The 21,426-nt window shown below is 43.0% G+C and overlaps 2 protein-coding genes and 1 pseudogene across 2 annotated transcripts; all 3 read left to right on the forward strand.

The window, feature by feature from the left end:
- LOC120786484 overlaps positions 1–158 on the forward strand; it is a 4,922-nt pseudogene extending 4,764 nt beyond the window's left edge.
- LOC120786627 (zinc finger protein OZF-like) lies at positions 15–5,998 on the forward strand. The gene is made up of 2 exons (XM_040122169.1): positions 15–444; positions 2,426–5,998. The coding sequence occupies exons 1-2, from the start codon at positions 171–173 to the stop codon at positions 3,322–3,324; spliced, it is 1,173 nt and encodes a 390-aa protein (XP_039978103.1). The 5' UTR covers positions 15–170; the 3' UTR covers positions 3,325–5,998.
- A 32-nt stretch (positions 5,999–6,030) lies between these two features.
- Positions 6,031–11,851, forward strand: LOC120786633 (zinc finger protein 19-like). The gene is made up of 2 exons (XM_040122192.1): positions 6,031–6,563; positions 9,804–11,851. Exons 1-2 carry the CDS (start codon positions 6,365–6,367, stop codon positions 10,463–10,465), a joined length of 861 nt encoding a protein of 286 aa, XP_039978126.1. The 5' UTR covers positions 6,031–6,364; the 3' UTR covers positions 10,466–11,851.
- The last annotated feature ends 9,575 nt before the right edge of the window (positions 11,852–21,426 follow it).

Here is a 21,426-nt window from a genome sequence, read left to right on the forward strand (position 1 = left end):
GCCGACGCCTTTTTGCGGGGGTCGGCGGCTCTGTTTACTTTTCCGGTGTGAACCAGAAAACATTCGTCCGGCAGCCTTTGGTCACTTGGCTGTCACGGCGCTCAGTCTGTGGCCTTTTCACCGTCAACAAGAGTCTCTGGGGGGGGGGCGCTTCATAAATTTAAACTTACATGTCCGCAGACCAGCAGACGTTCTCGCCGCGCTGCTCTCCGTCCTTCCCCCACGGGGCGGTGAAGGGTTTCGGCGGTGCGGAGCCTCAGAGCAGCCCGCTGCCGGAGATGGAGACCCTGCGGGTGTTCGTTAACGAGCGGCTGACTGCGGCGGTGGACGACATCCTGGGGCTGTTCGGGACAACGGTGGCCCGGTATCGGGAGCAGATCGACCGCCAGCGGCGACAGCTGGACGACCTGAGGTCCGAGGGGGGCAGGTGGAACCGGGCAGCAGGTCAGTTGGCGCCACCCTTTTACGCAGTGGTGGAGGAAGCTTTCAGCTCCTTTACTGGGGTAAAGCTGAAGTCCTGTATTGAAACCTGTTTATTAATTGTGTTGTAGTCGTTGCCATTTTAACTACGTTATAACTTGTTGAGGAGGTAAATCGATAACGACGTGTCATCACATGCAATAAGCTGATCAAAGCTTTTGTTTGTAAAACAAAATAATCTGCAAAGCGACTAGAAAGTGCAACTGGGAAATAAATGCAGTGGAGGAAACACTGTGTGTGTGTGTGTGTGTGTGTGTACATATATGTATCTATATATATGTGTGTGTGAGTGTGTGTGTGAGTGTATTATATCTTTCTTTTGGAATAAAGTGGAGTCAATGTCATTCATGCCAATTCAATGGAAATACTCAAGTCAAGTACAAGTACCTCGTAAGTACCTTTACATGAAGCTGGGGCTATTTACAGGCTGTCTGCAGATCCTTGAAAAGTCTTCGGCTGTTCTGAGTTAAATCGGTTTTACAAACACGCGAGCGTGAGAGTCCTTTCAGACGCAGAATCAGAAGTTAAAACGTGACACTGGACCTAATGTTAAAGTAGATCTGAACTCAGACTGGTTTCACCTGTTTGGAGAGGTCCTCCTCCACGAGGACACTACTCTTTGTTTACCACGGGTGTAGGTTTGGTTTTTAACACTGAGAGCAACATTTTTTGTCAGAAGACCATCATATACAGTTGTGTGTCTGTGCACTTGCTCTTGAAAGGGAATTTCATAGAAAAAACGCATTCGTTTTGGAAGAAATCCACCCAAGCTAGGAAGCCTCATATCAGCTTCGGTGCTGACAGGCTACATGGTGTAATATGGGGCTGATTTCTAAAAAGTGTTCCTATCTAATGTCCTCAGAGGCCCTGTTTCATAGTGTGAAATGATTTTCTGTAATATTGGCATATTTATTGTGTGTCTTTGCAATTGTAAGAGCTCAGTGTCATGTTGGTTTTTGTATGTGAGGGGCTCGCTGAGCTTCATTTGTATTCACACCAGAGGCGCTGTGTCCTCTGATCGGCTGCTTTGTCCTCGGTGAAAGCCCGTAGCCTCTATACGACTGGTGCTGTTTGCCCGAGGAAGGTCTGAGGAGGACGAAACGGGTTAATCAAGTGTGTTCAAGTGATTGGCAGTGAGCGGGATTCTTTGGGTTTCTTTTCAAGGGTTATAGTTTTTAAGCAGAACAAGGGCCCTGGATTTTGTCCCTCAGCTTTTGCATTGGCATTGTGTCACGGATGGACTTCTTCAGAGCCAGTATGCAGAGCAGGGACAGCTGCAGTGTCTAAAAACTCCCTCAGTCTACATGAAGAAATGCTAATGATGTATTTTCGACAAATTTCTTCTCCTGGAACTTGACAACATTTAGAGCCTTTTATACAATAGAGTAATGTTCGTCAATGTATTTTGTAGTATTTATTTTGCAAAGGATAAGCAGCTCTGTAGTTTCATTGCAGGATGCTCAACGGCAACCAGTGATGAGCTCAGTCGGTCCTCACCTCTGATTGGTTGAAATGAGAACAAGTTGTCTGTGCTTGTTAGTTTAGATGAAGCAATAGAACCTGGAGAGAACACGGAGTCTTCGACCGTGTTTATTGTGCTTTGCCACAGTGTTTTAGTTTTGCATTTGTTAAAGTGTTTTCGTTAAATGATTGTAACAAAGAGCAAAGAGTACAGAGTTTTACTGAGACATGAACCAACTATTCGTTTGGACTCCATAGTCCAGGAAGTGGTTTTTAAGAAACAAATGGAGCCAAACTAACAACGACTGAAATGTTCCTGCAAGATCGGACCCAAAGTCGATCTGAAAAATGATTTATGTTTCGTCTTAAAAAGATCTAACCAAACATCCTTTTTCACACCTACACACCTACAGGCTTCTTGTAGTTAGTTCCTGATTTACTTTTTTCTAAAACTGTTTTCCCGTGGTCCTCTGCCTCCCCTCAGACCCTCTGCAGGCTTACTCCTGGGCAAAAAACTGCCCCGAAGACCCGTTCCCGTGCGTCCAGCTGGACCAGACCAGCAGTGTGGATGAGACAGACGCTGGGGGCGCGGCTGCTCGCATTAAAACAGAAGTTGGTGGTGAGGTCTGTGGAGCGCCAGAACTAGACATTCATGTTGACCCAGCCAGCGGTGTAGCGGCAGCGAGTGATGGCCGAGTCCTGGCTGAGGACTCTGACATCGAGGACAGTGGAGACTACTGGAGAGAAGCTGCAGGACTTCGGAAACCAGAGAAGACGGGAGAGACGGAAGGTGAAAGTCCACCTCTGGGCACGAAGGTGAAGAGCTCCACTGACCTGTCGCAGGAGCACAAACTGTCACATCAGCTTCCACCGGTGTTTAGTTGTAAAGTTTGCGGCGAGTCCTTCCAGAGGAGGAGTTACCTGCTCACTCACACTTTGGCACATTTGAGAGACTGCGGTGTGTGCGGGAAACATCTGGAGCGTACCGAGAACCCGAGGCTTCACCTCAGACTTCACAGAGAAACGTTGTTCTGCTGCAGCGTTTGCGGTCAGAGTTTCACCCTGCGGGGGAACCTGAGGACGCACATGAGGATCCACTCGGGCGAGCGGCCGTACGGCTGCACCGTCTGCGGAAAGAGCTTCGGCAGGAGGGCGACGCTGGTGCGGCACGTCCGCAGCCATACGGGCGAGAAGCCGTTCACCTGCACGTACTGCGGCCGCGGCTTCGTGGAGAAGGGCAACCTGACGGTGCACCTGCGGACGCACACCGGCGAGAGGCCGTACTGGTGCTCCATCTGCGACCGCCGCTTCAGCCAACTGTCCTGCTTCTACAAACACCCCTGTCAGAGGAGACTGACCACTGCCCTCGTCATTCCCACCTGACTGCCTGAAAACAGGACCGGGATTCTGTCGTGTTTCAAAATAAACTTCCTTCATGGGCCGATAATGAGCCAGATCAGCAAAAAAACTCACATCCTGATCTTAACGAAACCATGAAACAGCATCTAAACCTGGACGATACAATTACAGTAATCTTATACCATCAGAATCATTTTAAAAGGTACTACAGAGTTGTGAAGTGCGAGGGACTGTACTTCCATTTCGGTTTTCTCTTACTGATGTACTTAATGTTGCTTCAGAGAGAAACTGAGGACTCTCCTGGATAATGGACGTATAGGTTCATGTTCTGATCACCAGTTTCAATTATTTCACCTTGGTTTCTGAGAAATCATGATTTGTCATTTTGGTCGACGGCTCAAAAACTACAAAAATCCATAGGCCTTGTTCCAAATTGCTACGGCGAAGAAGCCAGTCAAAGGTGTGAGTTTGCTTTGTTGTGGCTGTGAACAGAATTTAAAGCTTTGTGATCGGATGTTTCTTGATGAAATGCATCTTGGGAGTCGTAGTCAACTTCAACTTCAAAGTTTTTACATCCAAAGGCCTCGTGTACATTTGACTTTTTATCAAACCCGTCAGATCTTTTCTAATTTACTACAGTTGCTTATCTTTTGTTGGGCTGCAACTAACGATGATTTTAATTATCATCGTTTAATTATCATTGACAATTATTTTCTGGATTAATCGTCTGTTTTATAAAACATCACAAGGATCGATAAAATGGCCATCACAGTATCCTACAGCACAAGGTGATGTCACTAAATGTCTAGTTTATTCCGTCAAGTCTAAAACCTCAACATTTTCAAGTCACCGCAGTGTAAGACCAAGAAAGGCATCAACTTCTGTCACGTGGAACTTTTATACCTGGTACCATCAACTTGTTTTTTGCATGTAAACCGACATTTTTGCTTGAACATTATTTAGACGATTAATCACTCATTTTCTTTTAAGTCAACTAATGATGATTAATTGACCAATCGACACACAGCGACTTTGAGAAGTCATTTTTGAAGCCTCCGCTATAGAGCTGGGACATATCAGAGAGGAAAACAAACAAAGAACTGGTGAAATAAAATAAGGCTTATGTTCTTATTGGATGTGTTAAAAACTCCATAGTTGTTGTCTCGGCAGATCCATAAAACAATAAAGTGAGGAATGCAGCCTACCTGCTGCTTCGTATGTTGCTCTCCCAGGGCCTGTTTGGTCTAGCTTTTCTTTTCCCAACGTGCACTTTACACTTTGGAAATCAGCCTATCACACTTATATCTTTATTAACGATTCCTTGTTTATGATATTTTTATAATTTCATCAATCATGAGTCGTGTTTTCGTCAACCAAATCGAGGGTAAAAAAAAGGACACGTTAAGCCAGAAATAATTGAAAAATGGCAGCTTCAGTTTGATTTTGCAGAAGTCCAGTATGGAGGACACAAACCAGACAGCTGGACAAAAGCGAGACGGATACTGAGATAATGTAAGAAGCTTCTCAGGGGGGGCAGTTTTTTTCCCTTGTACTACTGTCTGGTTGAATACTTACTCTTACTGGCTGGAAGGTGCACGTTAAAAGTATTTAATGCACAGGAAGCTTTACAGAGATTTGATCTCAGTTCTAAATTCTCACATCAGCTTAAAACAAAACGAATAAGTGATCCCAGTAAATATTTAAAGATTTAAGAATGGTAAACTTTTGTTTCACGAGCTTTTACTTCTGAGTCCAAAATATTGAACAAAGTTAATGAATGCTCTTATTTAACGTTGCTGGCGAGTTTCCATGGTGGATAAGGTGGATAACGTTCCAAGACATCTCGCTTAAATCGTGGTCACAGACATGTTGACCCTGATTAATTGTTGATCCAACACCACAGTTCTTAGATTTCATGCTGCTTTTTCTGCCACCAGTGACACTTCAGCTAATGTTGAATCAATAACACAATATTAAAAGTGCATTTTGGATGTGTAACTTTTGTTTTTTCAGTACCGATTGTTAAACCAAGGAAAAACAAAGTATTGCTGTGACCTTTAAAAAATGAAAACAGATTTGAGTATCAGAATTTTCTTTCTTCTGTACTTTCTTCTTTCCCATGAATCATCTGACGACCCCTCAGATTCATCAGGTGTCCCTATTGGAGGGTCCTGACCCCTAGGTTGGGAACCCTTCGACTAAACTATCTACCTGTGTATAAAGCAGCAGCCAGCTGTTTTCAGAGAAACAGCTGTAAAAAGCCGACGTCCACTACCTGCTCAGCAGCAGACAGCAGCCAGACACAGTCAGAGACCAGCTGGTGAACACGCTGGAGTGTTTAGCAGCCGAAGAGCCAGATGTTTCCCTCAGGAGCCGGTGGAGACCAAAACCAGAGCTAAAAGAGAGGGAGTACTGGACCTAGACTCATTAGGTGGACTCAGACACCAGATCCAGATGGAGGATCGTGTTGCTCTGTAACACCTGGATGTGGAAATGACCTGGTTCAACATATCAACATAAAAGGTGACGATATGTTATCGTTGTGTTCACGTTTTGCTGTTTTGCTTCTTCTGAAAACAAGAGGCCAAAAATAAAACCAGTCAGTGCAGGTTTCAGTAAAATTACCAGCTGAGGTATTTTTACATTGTTGAACCGGTGCTTTTAATTCGGTGAAGCATCTGAGAACCTTTGTCACCACCGGGCCTTCAAGTGAAATGACAGTTGTGACATTTGACGATAATGAGACAAAACGTAGAGATCCCCTCCAGGTGTGTTCAGACACACGTATATAAAATACTCTGCTTTGGACAATCATTTGTTACCGATGCCGCGCTTTGCATAAAATCCCACACAATTCTGCACCGTGAAGCTCAACCGTCCAGTTTGAACCCGCGATGATAGTCGTCCGCTCCAGCAGGTGGCGCCAAGTTCCCGTGCTCATCCCAGGGCTGCCGGCGGAAAGCTCACCGAGCGTGCGCCCAGACTTTGACCCGGAAGTGTAGCTGGTAAACAAACGACGCCTCGGAGAGCCGACCGCCGTTTTCCCCTGCGCCCCGCCGCTCCAATGTCGAAAATCGAGATGCTGAGGGTGCTGATCAACCAGCGGCTCACCGCGGCCGCGGAGGAGATCTTCGGGGTGTTCGGGAGGACCATAGCCGAGTACGAGGAGGAGATCTCACGCTCCAAGCTGGAGATCGAACGCCAGCGCCGGCTGCTGGACCTCTCCAGGAAGCCTCGGATATCTGTGCAGGTCGGCGGCGCAGGTGGGTGAAGGTTTTAGATCCCGGGGCGTACACGGGCAGTCAGACGGAAGCGGCTCCCTGCCGCTTTACCGGACACCGAGCCGTGCGCCCCCAGCGAGCCGCTGACTGACGCTGGTTCGACTCCACGGCGACAACAACAACAGTTACTGTCTGTTCAAATACCGCGAATGCACAAACACAAGCAGTAGACGTGACATTTAAATGGATTTAGTCTCCAACAGCGATCTACTTTTCCGATGTTTAACCGGCTCCAGGCTGTAAAGTAAACCAGCGTCGTGGTTATCAATGATTACAGCAGCCCTTTCACCTGCGACCCACCTGCGAACCCCCTGTAACCCTTTACAGCCACCGCAGGCTCCCAGGGCGCGAATGGTGGTCCTCCCGGAACACAGACGCATTTGTAGATGGTCCCGCCCAGACCCCGGTGCTGTGTGGTACTGAATGATTCAGTATCTGACGTTCAGACATTTCACCTTTTCACAAACTTCACCCACGGAGAAAGAACGTGGCCGAAGTTTTCCGGCTTTCGGACAAGGTGTCTGCAGGTCTTGAAAGCATTGATTTCAGTGTCCTCAGGGAAATAAAGGCCTTTAAAGGCATTAAAAAGTTTAAATTTCATTCACTAAGGTTTTCTGTATTTTTTCCAGCCTGTAATAGGCAGTGACGTTAGTTGGGTTCTAACCCCGAAGCAGTGGAACCCTTCTGTTTGTGCTTTATTATTATTATTGTTCACTGTCTTCTGCCGCGGCTCACATCCAGCCGTGAGCTGGAAATGATGTGCGAGTTCTTCCCAAGAATCATGAGCCCAGTCGGCCAGATGGTGGCGCTGTCATTAAGGCCCAAAAACGCTATTTTGGGAAGGCCGTGTCCGTCACAGTCCGATAGACTTGAAATTTGACACGCGAGTCCGGCTCAGAGTTCTCTACAGAAAAAAAAGCCTCTTGAACCATAAAAGTCCACCAGGATGGATTTTTTGCTAATTTGCGTAATGTGAAAAACAGTGATACGACACAGACTTTTTAGGATTTTGACTCTGTCGACACCAAATTTGGTACACAGCCTTGGGTGACTGAGAGAGACAATTGTATTATAAATGGGCAAGATCGTCCCAAAAACATGGCCGCCGTCAATCAAAAAACTTCACAAATTACTGAGCTCAGCAGGAAATTGTCCACCCGTGGTAACCTGAACTGACTTTATATAAAGGTCCCACAGCTCACACCGCGTGTCAGGAGAAAAACCATGAAGGCCAAGGAACTCTCTGTAGACCTCTGTGATAAAACTCTGGCGAGGCACAGATCAGGACAAAGGTGTAAAACCATTTCTCCGAGTGTCCCCACGAGCACAGTGGCCTCAACAGGTGTGAAATGAAAGCGGTTTGGACCCGAGACTCTGTCTAGAGTCGGTCTTCCTGCCAAACCGAGTAACCGGGCAAGAAGGGCCTTGTCCGGCGAGGTGACCGAGAACCCAACGGTCACTAGCAGAGGTTCACAAGTCCTCTGCAGAGATGGGAGAAGCTGCGGGACGGACGACCATCTCAGCGGCAACCAGGCCACTTTGGTAGAGGGGCGAGATGGAAGCCGCTTTAAGTAGAAGGCAGATGGCGGCCTGCCGGGAGTTTGTCAAACGGCCTTTAAAGGACTCTGAGAGCACGAGGAAAAAACTGGACCCTGAACCCAGGCTCTGCTCATCACCCGGTTAAAACCATCCCTATGGTGGAGCTTGGTGGTGGCGGCATCGTCCTATGGGGATGGCTTCGGGACGAGTCTCTGACTGTCCCTGAGGGGTCCGGCCAGAGACCAGACCTAAACCCCGTACGGCATCTGTGGAGAGACCTGTAGATGGCAGATCGCAGACGCTCCCCGTCCGATCTGATGGAGCTTGAGAGGATCTGCCAGGAATAATGGGATAAACTGCTGAAATCCAGGTGTGCAAAGCTTTCGGAGACCTGAACGAGAAGACTCGGAGCTGTGATCGCTGCCAAAGGGGCTTCTACAAAGTACTGAATCGAGGGACTTACGCTTGATGCCAACTTTTAGACACTTTTCAATACCCTGTGTGACAGACTCATTTTGGTGTCTTGAGGTTTGACACTGAGCCCTAGAAAGGACTTGTTTTGTCTCATACTGCAAAAACTCAGAGGGTTTCCTCCAACGATGACATGAAACGCAGGGATGTGAGAGCCTTTGGACGAAAGGAACAAGCTGGTGTCTTTATTCATTCGAACCTGAAAACGACTCTTCATTCGCCTGTTTCATCCCACTTGTGTTTGCTCAGGTGAAATGAGAATGTGTTCCGTACTTACTGGGATGCTACCTGGACAGAAAAAGATCACATCCTGTGCAAATATGTAATCCATGATACATTAACTATGCATGTTCACTTAGTCAAGATGTCGACGTAGCTTCGTATCAGTGTCTGCATATTCAAGGAAACTTTCTCTTCCACACTCAATGAGGATTTGAGTTTCATGACCTGTTTTTGACTCGTCTAACTTCCACATGGGGGAGGGGGCGATATGTCGGAAATAACTAGTGGGAATGTTTTCCTAAAATCGTTATGAATCAGCATACGGCAAATGTATAAAATCACATATCAGAGCAATGGACAGTGTTCCACAATTACGCACTGACAAAAAAATGTGTCAAGCAGATCTGCAACTGATGAAAACTTTCTTCATTGATTAATCAGTTACCTAATTACTTTGATAGTCTATGAAATGTTAAAAATAATGAAAGAAATACCCATCACAACTTCCACGGCCCAAGAAGACTTGAAGTGTCTCACGTTCAAACAAAAGGTAAAAACCTCTGAGAATGTTTGGGAGTTTTTTTAAAATTTTTAATCAACTGATTACTGATCAAAATAGATGCCAATTATTTTTTTGTCAATTGACCAATCAGTTAATCCCGTTAGCCCGTTTAGAACGAAAACCTCAATAACTAGGTTTGTTACGTTTTAATCACATCTCAGAATCGTTAATGTGGACAACAGACGTTTATGAAATCATAAAGCAGCGCATAGCATCATATGATCTGAAACGTAGATATTTGGTATTAAAATATTGCCTCGGTGGTTCCATACAGAGAGAAACTGACTTTTTTGTACAAATTTTACAGATTTATTTTGTCTTTAGAAAACGTCAGGCCTTTCCTGGTTAGCAAAAAAGGGAAAAAAATACAACCAGTTACAGTTTTTAAACATGTTCCCGACTCTCTTCTCTGTTGCTCTGTTGTTCAGCTCCCTCTGAGCAGCAGGACTGGAGCTCCAATCTGGACCCGAATGAAACGAAACCGCCCCACATCAAAGAGGAGGAGCTGTGGCCGGCTCAGCAAGAGGAGGAGACGCCTCCGACGACAGAGCAGAACGACGTCAAGTTCGTGTTGTTCCAGAGCGGCGGTGTGAGAAACGAGCAGGACAACGACCGCATGACTCCCTCGCTCTCAAAGTTCCAGAGCCAGAACCCGGAGGACTCAGAGCTTGACCAGCAGCCGGGGACCTCGGTCCAGCAGACCTGCTTCCAACTCGACGAAGACGCCCCTGAAGCTTCAGATCTGGCTTCAGGTAACGGCCAGCTCGACTGTGACGAACTGGAAGCTCCGCTGTCCGAGGTGGTGGACTCGTACATTTGCACCATTTGCGGCCGTGCGTTCGCTCAGCGCGGCCACTGGGCCAAACACGTACAGGTGCACCGGAAAGTAGAAACCAAAGTCGACAAGTCGTACACGTGTGACATTTGCGGGAAGAGGCTCACGCGTTTTGACGGTTATCAGAAACACCTGCGGATCCACACGGGCGAGAAGCCGTACTGCTGCGACGAGTGCGGCCGCAGGTTCAGCGACAACTCGAATTACAAACGGCACATTCGCACACACATGGGACAGAAAACGCAGCAGAGCTGAGGCTGCGGGACGAGGACATACTGAGCACTGACACTAACGTGTGATGAAAAGACTGTTTCGAAAAACGCATCAAACCTCTGTCATGACAAGTGGCAACAAGCACAGTCGCGACATGTCCACGGGGAGCGGACGGGGACACCGCAAATCTATGAGGGTCAGTTTTTTTCAGGAATAGGCGACTGTCCGCTTTCACACAAAATCGAACTCTCTGTCACCTCACGCTCTCTGCCCCTTGGTGTTGTTAGCAACATACACTATAACATGTTTCTGTTTTCAGATGACGGGTCAAATGATCCATATTAACAGCCCACCAGTTCCTGTTGGCTTTTGCTTTGTAGCATTTATTTGATTTGATTTGACTCATTTATGGAGCCACAAAACGCCCCAATCCAATGGACAACATGTGAGGGGGTTACACATCGTAGGAAACCATGTATACACCGATCAGCCACCGCAGTAAAGCCAGGTGCCGGCTTTCATGTTGTGGTTGATCGGCGTATGTGAGGTTTGCACCTTCTCACCACTCATTCTTCTCTAATAAGAACCAGTTTATGTCTGGTATGTAGTGAACGGGGTGATGTTTTGTTTTAATGCAGATTGTCCCCTTTTAAAGACAAAGGGAAAAAAAACCCACTTTGAACAGCAGAAAAAAAATTTTTTGGCACAGTCCACGTTCTGGATTTGAAAAATTTCAAACTAAAACCGCTTTATTGTAACACTGATGGATCACAGAGAGTCGGGGGAGACAGAACAGACCAAGAGAAGGAACCAAACATCTCAGCAATTTTTTTTTCTACCTTTAAACAAAGGAAGAAGATTAACAGGATTTACAAGCATTTTTCTTACATCGATGTTTCATGTTGGACAGATACATGTGAGGGAAACTTTCCACATGTAAGTGGATTTTTCATATTTATACACATCAATGTGGACATGGACCAGGACAAGATAACAAGAGACAAATGCTCTATTTTTATATCTTATATATTTTAACAGACATTTATACACTGGAGGAAACAGGAGTGTTGCAGTCTATAGATGCATCAAACATATCTGGTCACACAGCAGCTTGCTGTCAGTTTAGAGTTGCCAGTATTTGACTTGTAACCAATAAAGATCTCCTAATCTTTTGTTAATGGTAGCGGAGCAGTGCAGACGTCTGTAGCACAAAAAACATTCTGGTTTTGATTCAGTCACAACAACATGGAGTTTGTATTTGGGATGTGTCAGGAACATTTGAGTCCCAGTTCAGGATGTCAGCGCAAATAAACCTGGCTTCCCAGGCAGTCAGCAGTAAATCAGTGTTGCTTTAACAAGACTGTACGACATTTACTGAAGTAATAAAATCCAATCATAAAAAACGTATTTTCTTGTTTTCTTCCATGGATTTAAACCGTAACACTGTATTTTAGTGCGTCAAAATCCCAAATGTCCAATAATAGTATACTATATATGTATCTAATTTTTTCAAACTCAAAATGTGATTTCTAATCCTGTGAAAACTTCAAAAATAACAAAGGCTGCATTAGACCAGTAATGTTTCTTACGAAGAAACAGTCCAGAGAAAGAAGTTTTGTCTTTGATTTCTGCAGCCATTGATGTGCCTGCCTTCAAAATATGTCATTACTGTTGACAAAAGACAAGGTCATCTACGATACTCAGGGTGTGCTTAAGTGACAGCCTGTAGGGTAATTTAATTTCCAATTTAATCTGCTGATTATTTTCTCTCTAAAGTGCAGGACACAGAAACGCTTCAAATCCTCACAATTTGAGAAGCTGGCACCAGCAAATATTTTACATTTTTGCTTAAAAAAATGAAAAACAAGAAATCAGTTCTCAAACTAGTTGCTGATTAATTTTCAGTTGATGGACTAACTGATTAATCGAGTAATTGTTGTAGCTCTAATAATCCACCAACCCTCTACTCTTTGTTGAATACGGTGAAATTTAAAAAGTGGTCTATGCGAAGGCCATTTTAACTTATGACAGTCTGAATCACACTGCTGACCACAGCTGCAACTAACTGTTTTTTTTTTTTTTTTTTTTTTAAACCATCTTTGGTTTTTCCACAGATGGTTAAAAAAAAATTGGTCGTTTCGTGTTTTGCAATTTAATAAATGAATAAATTTTAAAAAGTTCTGGTTCACAGATTTAGATAAAAAGCTACAATGTCCATGGTTTCCGGTCACTCATTAGAACTCAACTGACAAAACTTGGTGGGACAGAGGTTTGATCGATTCCATTCAGACTCGATCGATTATCCTTTGTTCCCAGAATGTTCAGGTTTGAATTTTCCATCTTGAAATTTGCTGTCTGAATAATAACAGTCCCAAACCAATATATTTAGTCTTCTATCATAGAAGACTATGAAAGAAAGCAGATGCTCACATCTAAGAATATCCCACCGGCGAATTTTTTTTAAATTTGCACTAAATTGATTATCAAACTTTGGCAGCTTCCTTCTCTGGTCTGCTGCTAACAGAGTCCTTACATCCAACGCCTCTGGTCTGTACGGCATTAATACACTATTTATTCTTGAATTCTCAAAACCGTTTCCTTCACGTGAGTTTTGTTGAATGTAATACCTAACAGATGTTGTGGCTGTTTATCTTCTCACTTTGAATTCTTCTCAGAATTATCATTAATCATTCTCAAGATTGGGATTTTGACTTTTTAACTGGAAAGTATCTGAGATTAAAAGAAAAAAAAAATCATTAAAATGTAATCAACACAACTGCAGAACTTGTCAAAATGTCATTCAAATGACATCTGAACACTCTTCTACCTCAGGGGTAAATTACCCATTTTGTACGCGAGACAATCCCTACAGGACATTAAATCAGGATCTAAATATAATTCTGTAAAATGTTAGTGCCTCTAAATATGAAAACAATCAGGCCAAACATTGTTAGAAAGACATATAATATCATTTAAAATTTTCTGTTAGTGTTTTTGTTTCTATTCTGGGGACATTAAGTGCTGTCAGAGTTTCTATAAAAAAGAAATCACTCAATCCTGAATTAGTGCAGTGAACTAACTGACCTGCTTCTTTAACACCAGCAGATGGCAGCATAAGACTTTATCTAAAACAGCTACTTGGTAAACCCACGTGATGAGGAAGTTCAAATTCAGAAATAGTTCAATATATTTCATTTCAGTAGTTTAATTATTTAATAATTTAGATTTCATAAAACACTCCAGGGTCTCTATATAAAGAAGAAATTAAAAATAAACTGATGAGCAGCAGCTCGGTGGAAAAACAGTCACAGGATTACAGTTGATAAAGAGGAAACGCTGCTATAGTGTATAGCTTTGCACTATACCTGGAACTTCCCCAAGAACCTCTTCCAAGGCCCGTCGAACCCATTAATATCTCAAGGAACCCCCTTAAGAGGATTCCCTTCATGTACACTTGAAACCCCTTTCAGGGTTCTTAAAGCCCTCCAGGGATCCCTGGAAGATCTTCAGTGACCCTTCCTACCTTCTCAAGAACTCATGGGCACACTTCCAGGACTTCAAGAACATCCTCAAGGTGCCCCATGATTCCTCCAAGAACGAATGGGACATCATCAGTGCCTCTGGGACCATCCGTGGCATTGGAGTGCTGTTTGTCTCTGGAGTGACGAAAAACTAAATTATATTCTTTTATTCATTTGATGAAATGAAAAGTGGAATGAAAAGAAAAATTTCCATCAACCAGCGAGGCTTTTTACTTAATCTGCTGACGATGACAGCACGATACATGCTGCTCAGTGTTACCAGCTGTTTATGAACTACTGGTCTTTTGAGAGTCTGTAAATTCTCCTTAAGGATTGTGAGACACCAAGATTGTTTCTGGAGTGCCCAAGGGGACACCTGAAATACCCTAAAAGACTCCCTTTAGTCTCAAGGCATCCTGAAACACCTTCTGGGCACCATAGATACTTCTAAAGAACCCAATGATCTCAGTAAATAACTACTAGTCTCCTGAAACTTCTTCAAATACCCCTTGGACACTCATAAGGGCTCCTGCTACCCACTCGAGAACTCACCCAGAGTTTTATGGTGCACCCTAAAGGACCCTAAGGGGGACCCCTGTAAAACCCTTGAAAATTCTTGGAATCCTGGAATGGATTACAGTAGTACTTTGAGGGGGTTCCAGGAACACATTTTAAGACTCCTGAAACAATTTTCTTTTACAACTTTCTCAGGCATCTCTGGGTCCCCATCAAGAACTACTGGTCCCCTTAAATTCCTTGAAATTCCAGCATTCAAATATACGGGGGACCACAGAACTTTCTCAAGGACATTTAGATTCCAATCAATTACTACTGGTCCCCTGAAATGTATTCAGACGCCCTTGGGACTCCCATAAGCCCCCTAAAACCCCTTCAAGAACTTGTCAAGGAATGAAGGACTTGTTTAACTCATTGGCACCCTAGAACTCCCTCAAGGCCCCTGGATCTTTATTACCTACTGAAGGACCCAACATCTCCTGGAGCTCTTCCATGGACCATGGTGCATCTTAAGGACTCCCGAAACACCCTGAAGAACTTCTCGAGCCGGTTGAGTATGGCTCTGGTTAGTCTGTTGCAGCTCTGTTTCCTGTTTGTCACTCATAATGCCGGAATAAGAGTCCACAGAAATAAGAATCACTCCACTCTAAGTAATATTCCACAGTAGCCTTTATTTACACCATCATCCACATTGTTAATTAATAGCAGTAAGGTAAACATAATATCTTTTGACATTATTACATTGTCATACTGGTATGGCCCAGCAGGTGGCACCGTGAGTCCATCAGTGATGTCACAGCGTCTCTCTCTTCCCCCTCACAGAGAGGACGGGAACCGAGAACCACGAAATGAATAAACAAATTTATTTTCAAGGTTACGAGTGCATCCTCATACAAAAACCCTTTTATAAAATGATCCGTAGTGTTTATTTTCTGCAGCGTCCCCATAGTAGCACCCAGTGAAAACATTCCTAAGGGACCATTGTCGAGTTAGTCAGATCATAAATTAACAACTTATTCTTTTAATTAAGTTTCAACACCCTTTTGACAGTTTGTGTTCGTTACAGATGGAGGTTCCTGTTCCTTGTTTTGTCTGTTTTGTGTCTTCATGAATGCAGACCAGTTAGTTTCTTTCTCAAAACAAGGTTTCTGTCCTTTATTGGACCCGACAACACTTGGATTTCACAAATGTAAGCATTCCTAAAAGATGACCTGTGCTGCTGTGCAGCAGGGTGAAAAAGACTGCCCGCATCTTTAGCCTGTTCATTGTGAAGGTGACAATACTGCTGAGAGGCCTTACGGAGCGATTGAAAAGAGCATACAGGTACGTTTTTTTCATTTTGGAACCAGTTCACTACAAGTTGCCTTTTCTTGACATCGCCACTGACCATTTTCTAGGGTTGGGTATCGTTTGAACTTTTTTAATACCAGAGTTTCTATACCAATACCAAAGTGATACTAGAACCATGTGGTGCAAGTGATACTAGGTAAACGTTTTTTTTTTCCCATAAAATACCTTTTTTCATTCGACAAAAGAAGCCAAATGTTACATGTTGTCTAAATACAAGCAGTTGTACAAGAACTGTTCTATTTTTTTTTTAATTTAAATCAGGAATGATCAGGAAGACAACAAGATTACAAATTTGATGAGTTTTTTCTGACTCATTTTGGTTGGTACCAAAAAAGTACTTAAGGTTGATACCCAGCCCCACCGTTTTCCAAAGCAGACCAAGACTTAAATGTGCATGTTGATTAAACAATTTTTTTACCTAAATTATGTAAACTAGGGCTGCAACCAACTGTTGTTTTCATTTTTAATTAATCTGTTGATTATTTTTCCATCGGGTGAAAGAATGACCATCTATCCAGTGAAATGTCGGAAAACTCTGAAAAATACCCATCACATTTTCCAAGGTGACACACAAATGCTTTTTTGTCTGACCAACAGTCCACAACCCAAAGATGTTCAGTTTACAGTAAAATAAAAACAGAAAAGCCGCAAATCCTTACACTGGAGGAGCTGGAACCGGTGAATGCTTTAAAAATGACTTACATTATTAACTGACTACCAAAATTGTTTACGGTTAATTTTCTGTCAGTAGACTAATGAATCCACTCATCGTTTCAGTACTAATCTCTGGTTAAGTTCTATGTGCTGGCTTTTTCCTGAGCTTTCAACCACATCTCACGGCCACGAGGAAAACCATTTCCTTCCTAACTTTCAAGCGGCAGTTAGCTTCACTCGATGGAAAATCAATTTTCAGAGACAGAAGGCTTTGTAGTCTTTATAGTTTTATTAATCAGTTACATTATCTTTTTGTGGCGATGCAGTTGCGAGAAAATATTGAAAACTCACCATTTGGGTTGGTTCAAGGTGCCAAATACAAACATTTTAATTTTCAAGAAACAGTCCTCCGTTTCCCCAACATCAATGTATGTTTATCGTTTGTCTTCTAGATTTAAATTGTCAAGCACCAGCTGACTGTGACGTCTCAGAAATCAGAGGGTCCTTGAACGCACCAACAAGGTCAAGAAGGTCACTGCTTGGAACTGCATATCCAACACGCAAAAATGTAAGTTCTATCTAAGAAATAAGGGTGACTTCATGTTTAATTATCTATATGCAGCAAGTTTTAATTTCTGCATGTTGATTTCCATAGAGAAGAACGGAACGAAACAATCGAAAATGTACATGCTTTGAAAAATTGGCCAGCAGTACTGTTAAGTATATGCAATCTGTATTTAATGAGGCAAAAGATTCAAAACTAGCAGTACACCCCTTTTAAAGTGAATAAGAAGACTCGACTCATAACCTCTAGTGTGGCACAGAACTGACCCTCTCACCATAATCCAACCGTTTTAAAATGTTATTTCTCCCTCTGTAGACACTTGAGAAACGATCAGATCTGCCACAGAGAGTTGAGGATCAGATTTGCTGTTCTCATGTGAACGTGGCCTGTTAATTTAGACTTTGATTCAAGCAGGCAGCTTCTTCCCAGTGACCAGAACAACACTAATCTCCGATAACTATCAAACACTTCCAGTCAGTTGAGAGATTCGGGTGGAACATGAAAGAGGATGATGTAACCTCTTCAAACACCAACAGCGGCATGAATCTCCCTTTTACATGAAGTATAAATCAGTATCAAATCTGAACAAAACGATCACTCGGCCCGATGCAGCGCGACTCTTACAGCACGTCTCTTTCAGCAAGCGCTTCACATCCTAGATTTCAGTTTCCCTCCCTCCACCATTCGGTAAAGTAAGTTACATCATTTGGTGCAGAGCCGGCTCACCTTGTCTGTGGCATGGAAGGGTGACTTCACGACCACTCTGCTGCAACACATCCAGCCAGCCAAGTGAGTCAGATAAAACTAAAACCTGCAGCTGGGAACCAAACTTGCTTAAAAACTCACAGAAAAAGGTTTGTTTGGTAACGGACATCAAGTGCCGTATTATCTGGGCGTTACTTTCTCTTTTTGTTTTAATATTTCCGAAAGCTTAATTTCCCCATTGGATTTCAAGGGGTCACTGATCATACTGGTGTTTTGCATGCTACAGCCTGTCATTGGTTGAAAGTTCAGTCTTGACTTGGAAACAGTTCCAACAGAAAAATCTGAACTCGTAGTCTATTTTCTAGCTTTTCCAGGACTTTCAACCACATTTCAGTCTTCTTCAGCAAATGGAGATGGGAGACAAGGATTATGATCTTCCCACAAAATATAATACCTTGTTATTACATGCCCTTGGTTCAGTATTAGCTAACAGGCAGAAACATCTATATTTTAGGTCCACATGTGCAAAACAGTTGAACTATTTGTGTCTTTCTTTTTGACTGAAAACAAGGATTTTGTGGAGGTTGTAATAACTCAGTTTCCACGATTTAGACAGGTCAGGCATCATGCAAAAACAAATGCTTGAATTAGTTAGTTCAATATATCATCCAGCCATATTACAACATGCACAAAAAAGTTTTTTTCCGCTGAAATGTCCAGTAATTACAGACCATAACTGTATGTTATCAGCTGATCGTTTCAGCTCTACCTGAGTGGTGCATTTCTTTTGTTAATATTATTCTTTTTCAACTGTTTTGCACCTGTACGTCTAAAAACTTACGTGTGTATTATGTGTAAGTGCAGCCACATGCAGGAATTTTGTCTCAAAAGTCACCCAGTTGGCGCATCTAGGAAGTTCGAACATTTACAGTTTGACTCAGCTGCTGAATCCATTTTTTATTGCAGGAAATGATCAAATTTACATCATCCATTATGGATACACTACCGGTCAAAAGTTGGAGGACCGCCACATTTGCCGGTTTTGATTGGAATTTCAGCAGTTGAGGTCCAGTGAAAAACCTTAAATGGTACGAATTTCAGCGGTGAACTGCCCAAAGTAAAAACAAACCCAAACAATTCAGGTCACCAAAAACTGAAAAATCCTTTAAACTTCTTAGAAAACAGGCTTTTTTCAGGGATCAGCTTCTCCTGCAGCAGTGGAAGGAAATGAAGCCTCGAAAGTTAAAGCAAACAATTCCCAGAGGTTCCCAACTTTAGCTGATGACTGACAAACCCTCTGCATGTACAAAGACAGAGCTGGAGCAAAGTGTGTTACTACACCCTCTGATGCATCACTAGGTCAGCACTGTGCTGCAGGAAGTAGTTACTGGTAAACTGGTGTCAGACTGGTGAAAAAAACACAAGTAACAGAGGAAGACAGACCGGTTGGTCGGGGGCTTCGTCCTACAGCAAGATAATGACCCAGAACGTCAGAAGAACAGAACCAGACGGCGGCTTCACATGACGGAAGACCAGCACGGTCTCCAGACCTGGACCCCGTGGAGCTGGTTTGGGATGAACGGGACAGAAGGTGAAAGCAAAGCAACCTGCAGGTCCAACACGTTGATGGGAACTTCTGCAACAGAGTTGGGACCAACTTTCTGAACAATGTTTGATTTCCACGAGTCAGAAATTTAATTTAAGATGCCATTGTTTTGTTTTTAATTTATATAATTTATTTGTTATATGTTTTAGTTTCAGAAATGCGGACACACTGAATTATGTAAATTCCAGTAACAACTGCAAAAATGGAGGTGGTTCTAAAACTTTTGACTGGTAGTGTATGTATGACGTCCATGTTTGCTTATTGTTTGTGTCAGGCTTGGACTTTATGTTGCTATACATCTGTATCCCATTAATTCATTTTTCTTTTTTTTTGGAGGTTTTGTTCGTATAAAGTTGTTGGAGCCTCCCTGAATGCACCACTAAGAAGATTTTTCGAAACTGTCCCTTCACTCAACCGCTCTACATCACAATAACACGGCTTCAGCAGTAAAGGAAAAGGCGAGTACATTTGCTTTCACTAGCACAACTGATTTTTTTTCCTAGCTTTAAATTGTCCCACTGTTTTTTGCTCCACATGGGAGACAGTCCAGGTGCTCTCTGATACCTGAGTATACTGACATTAACACCAATATTTCTAAATTCTGGGAGTAATCAGCTCTAGTAAATTTTATTAGAAATTGGTTCAGCATGGTTCAGTGTCTGCTTCTTTTTTTTTTTTCTTTTTTTTTTTAAAAACAAAGGTCACGGGCCTGAATCAACCAAAAACTGTATATTTTGGAATATGGCCAGCAGTAATATGTCACTTATGCAGATATCCTGCCAAAACGTGCAGAACCACCAGGATGCTTCTTTAAAAAATAATCTTGGCAGCAGCCGACAGTTGACAGTGAGTCCTACATGTTCAGGTCTCGGTATCAGCAGTTTTTTAATCTTTCTTTTTGCCATCAAAACATTTCCAAAGCTGCACAGCAACATGTTGAGGCAACACGGAGAGTCAACTCTGTCAGCTGTTTGAATTTATCATCAGTACTTTAGTTCCATGCAGTTCAGTATTCTATTTACGGGAGGTTTTTTTATTGCTGTTGCTGGCAGTGTGTGTCATATCCGTTGCCTCAAAATGTTGCCTTTGTATTATACTGTTAACATTTGACCACTGCAGTTGTTTGGCGAGTGCCCAAACAGAAGCAACAGCCACAGAATAAAGAAGTGTTCTTGACCGCTGAAACACTGGGAGGTAAAAGTAAAACAGGAAACATCAGAGTCCCCTTCAGAGCCAAGTATTCTTAGACCATCTGTGAAGAAACACTCCCACAGACTGTTGTCAGCAGCAGACTGTGGTCTGACCTGAAAGTCTGTGAAAGTGAATGAAAACGTTCACCCAAATGACTGCAGAAATAAACATGCGATATGTTCCTTCTCTCCCCTTGTGGCATCTATCCATGCAGACAGTTCTGGTTTTATTTGTCCACAGGTTTTTGAGAGACACAGTCCCCATAAAAGTAATCTATTGACGACTCTGTCATCAGTGTTTACTCTGACGACGTAGTACTGAAGAAATAGTCCCTCTAGAAACTGCCTCCAGTGTTTTCTGTGAATTATCTGGTCTATCTGGGACATTGTTTCTTGAAAGAGACAGTTGCCCTAGATTTTTTTTTAAATGTCCAGTTTTTTTTTTAAACGCTGACAAACCAAAGTCCGTTGGCCTCCACTGAATCAGAGAGAGGTTTGAGACACAAATATCTGAAACCGTGGCCAACTGAAACCAAAACTATCTGCTTGGCTTGGTGCCACTAGAGCAGTGGTCCTCAAACGATTTTAAACCACGGCATCCAGGTAGAGTGATTTGTTTTCATCCCTACCGATATTTGTTCTAACGAAGTAGCATGAACGATGCATTTTAAACTAAATGTATACCACCCCCCAATAAACAACTTTGCTTGTACGAAGGTCATCATAGAGGTAGTTTTTAACTACAGGGAAGGTAATGTCAGTTGACCCAGAATGAAATGTCTGAACTATGGCTGCAAGTAATCATTATTTTCAATATTTGTTAAGCAAGAAAATCAAGGACAGATTAATCAATTAATTGTTGGTCTACTAAAAGTTGACATCCTCAAATGTTTTTT

This window comes from Xiphias gladius, chromosome 24, assembly GCF_016859285.1.
Source record: "Xiphias gladius isolate SHS-SW01 ecotype Sanya breed wild chromosome 24, ASM1685928v1, whole genome shotgun sequence".
Classification (NCBI taxonomy): Eukaryota; Metazoa; Chordata; class Actinopteri; order Istiophoriformes; family Xiphiidae; genus Xiphias; species Xiphias gladius.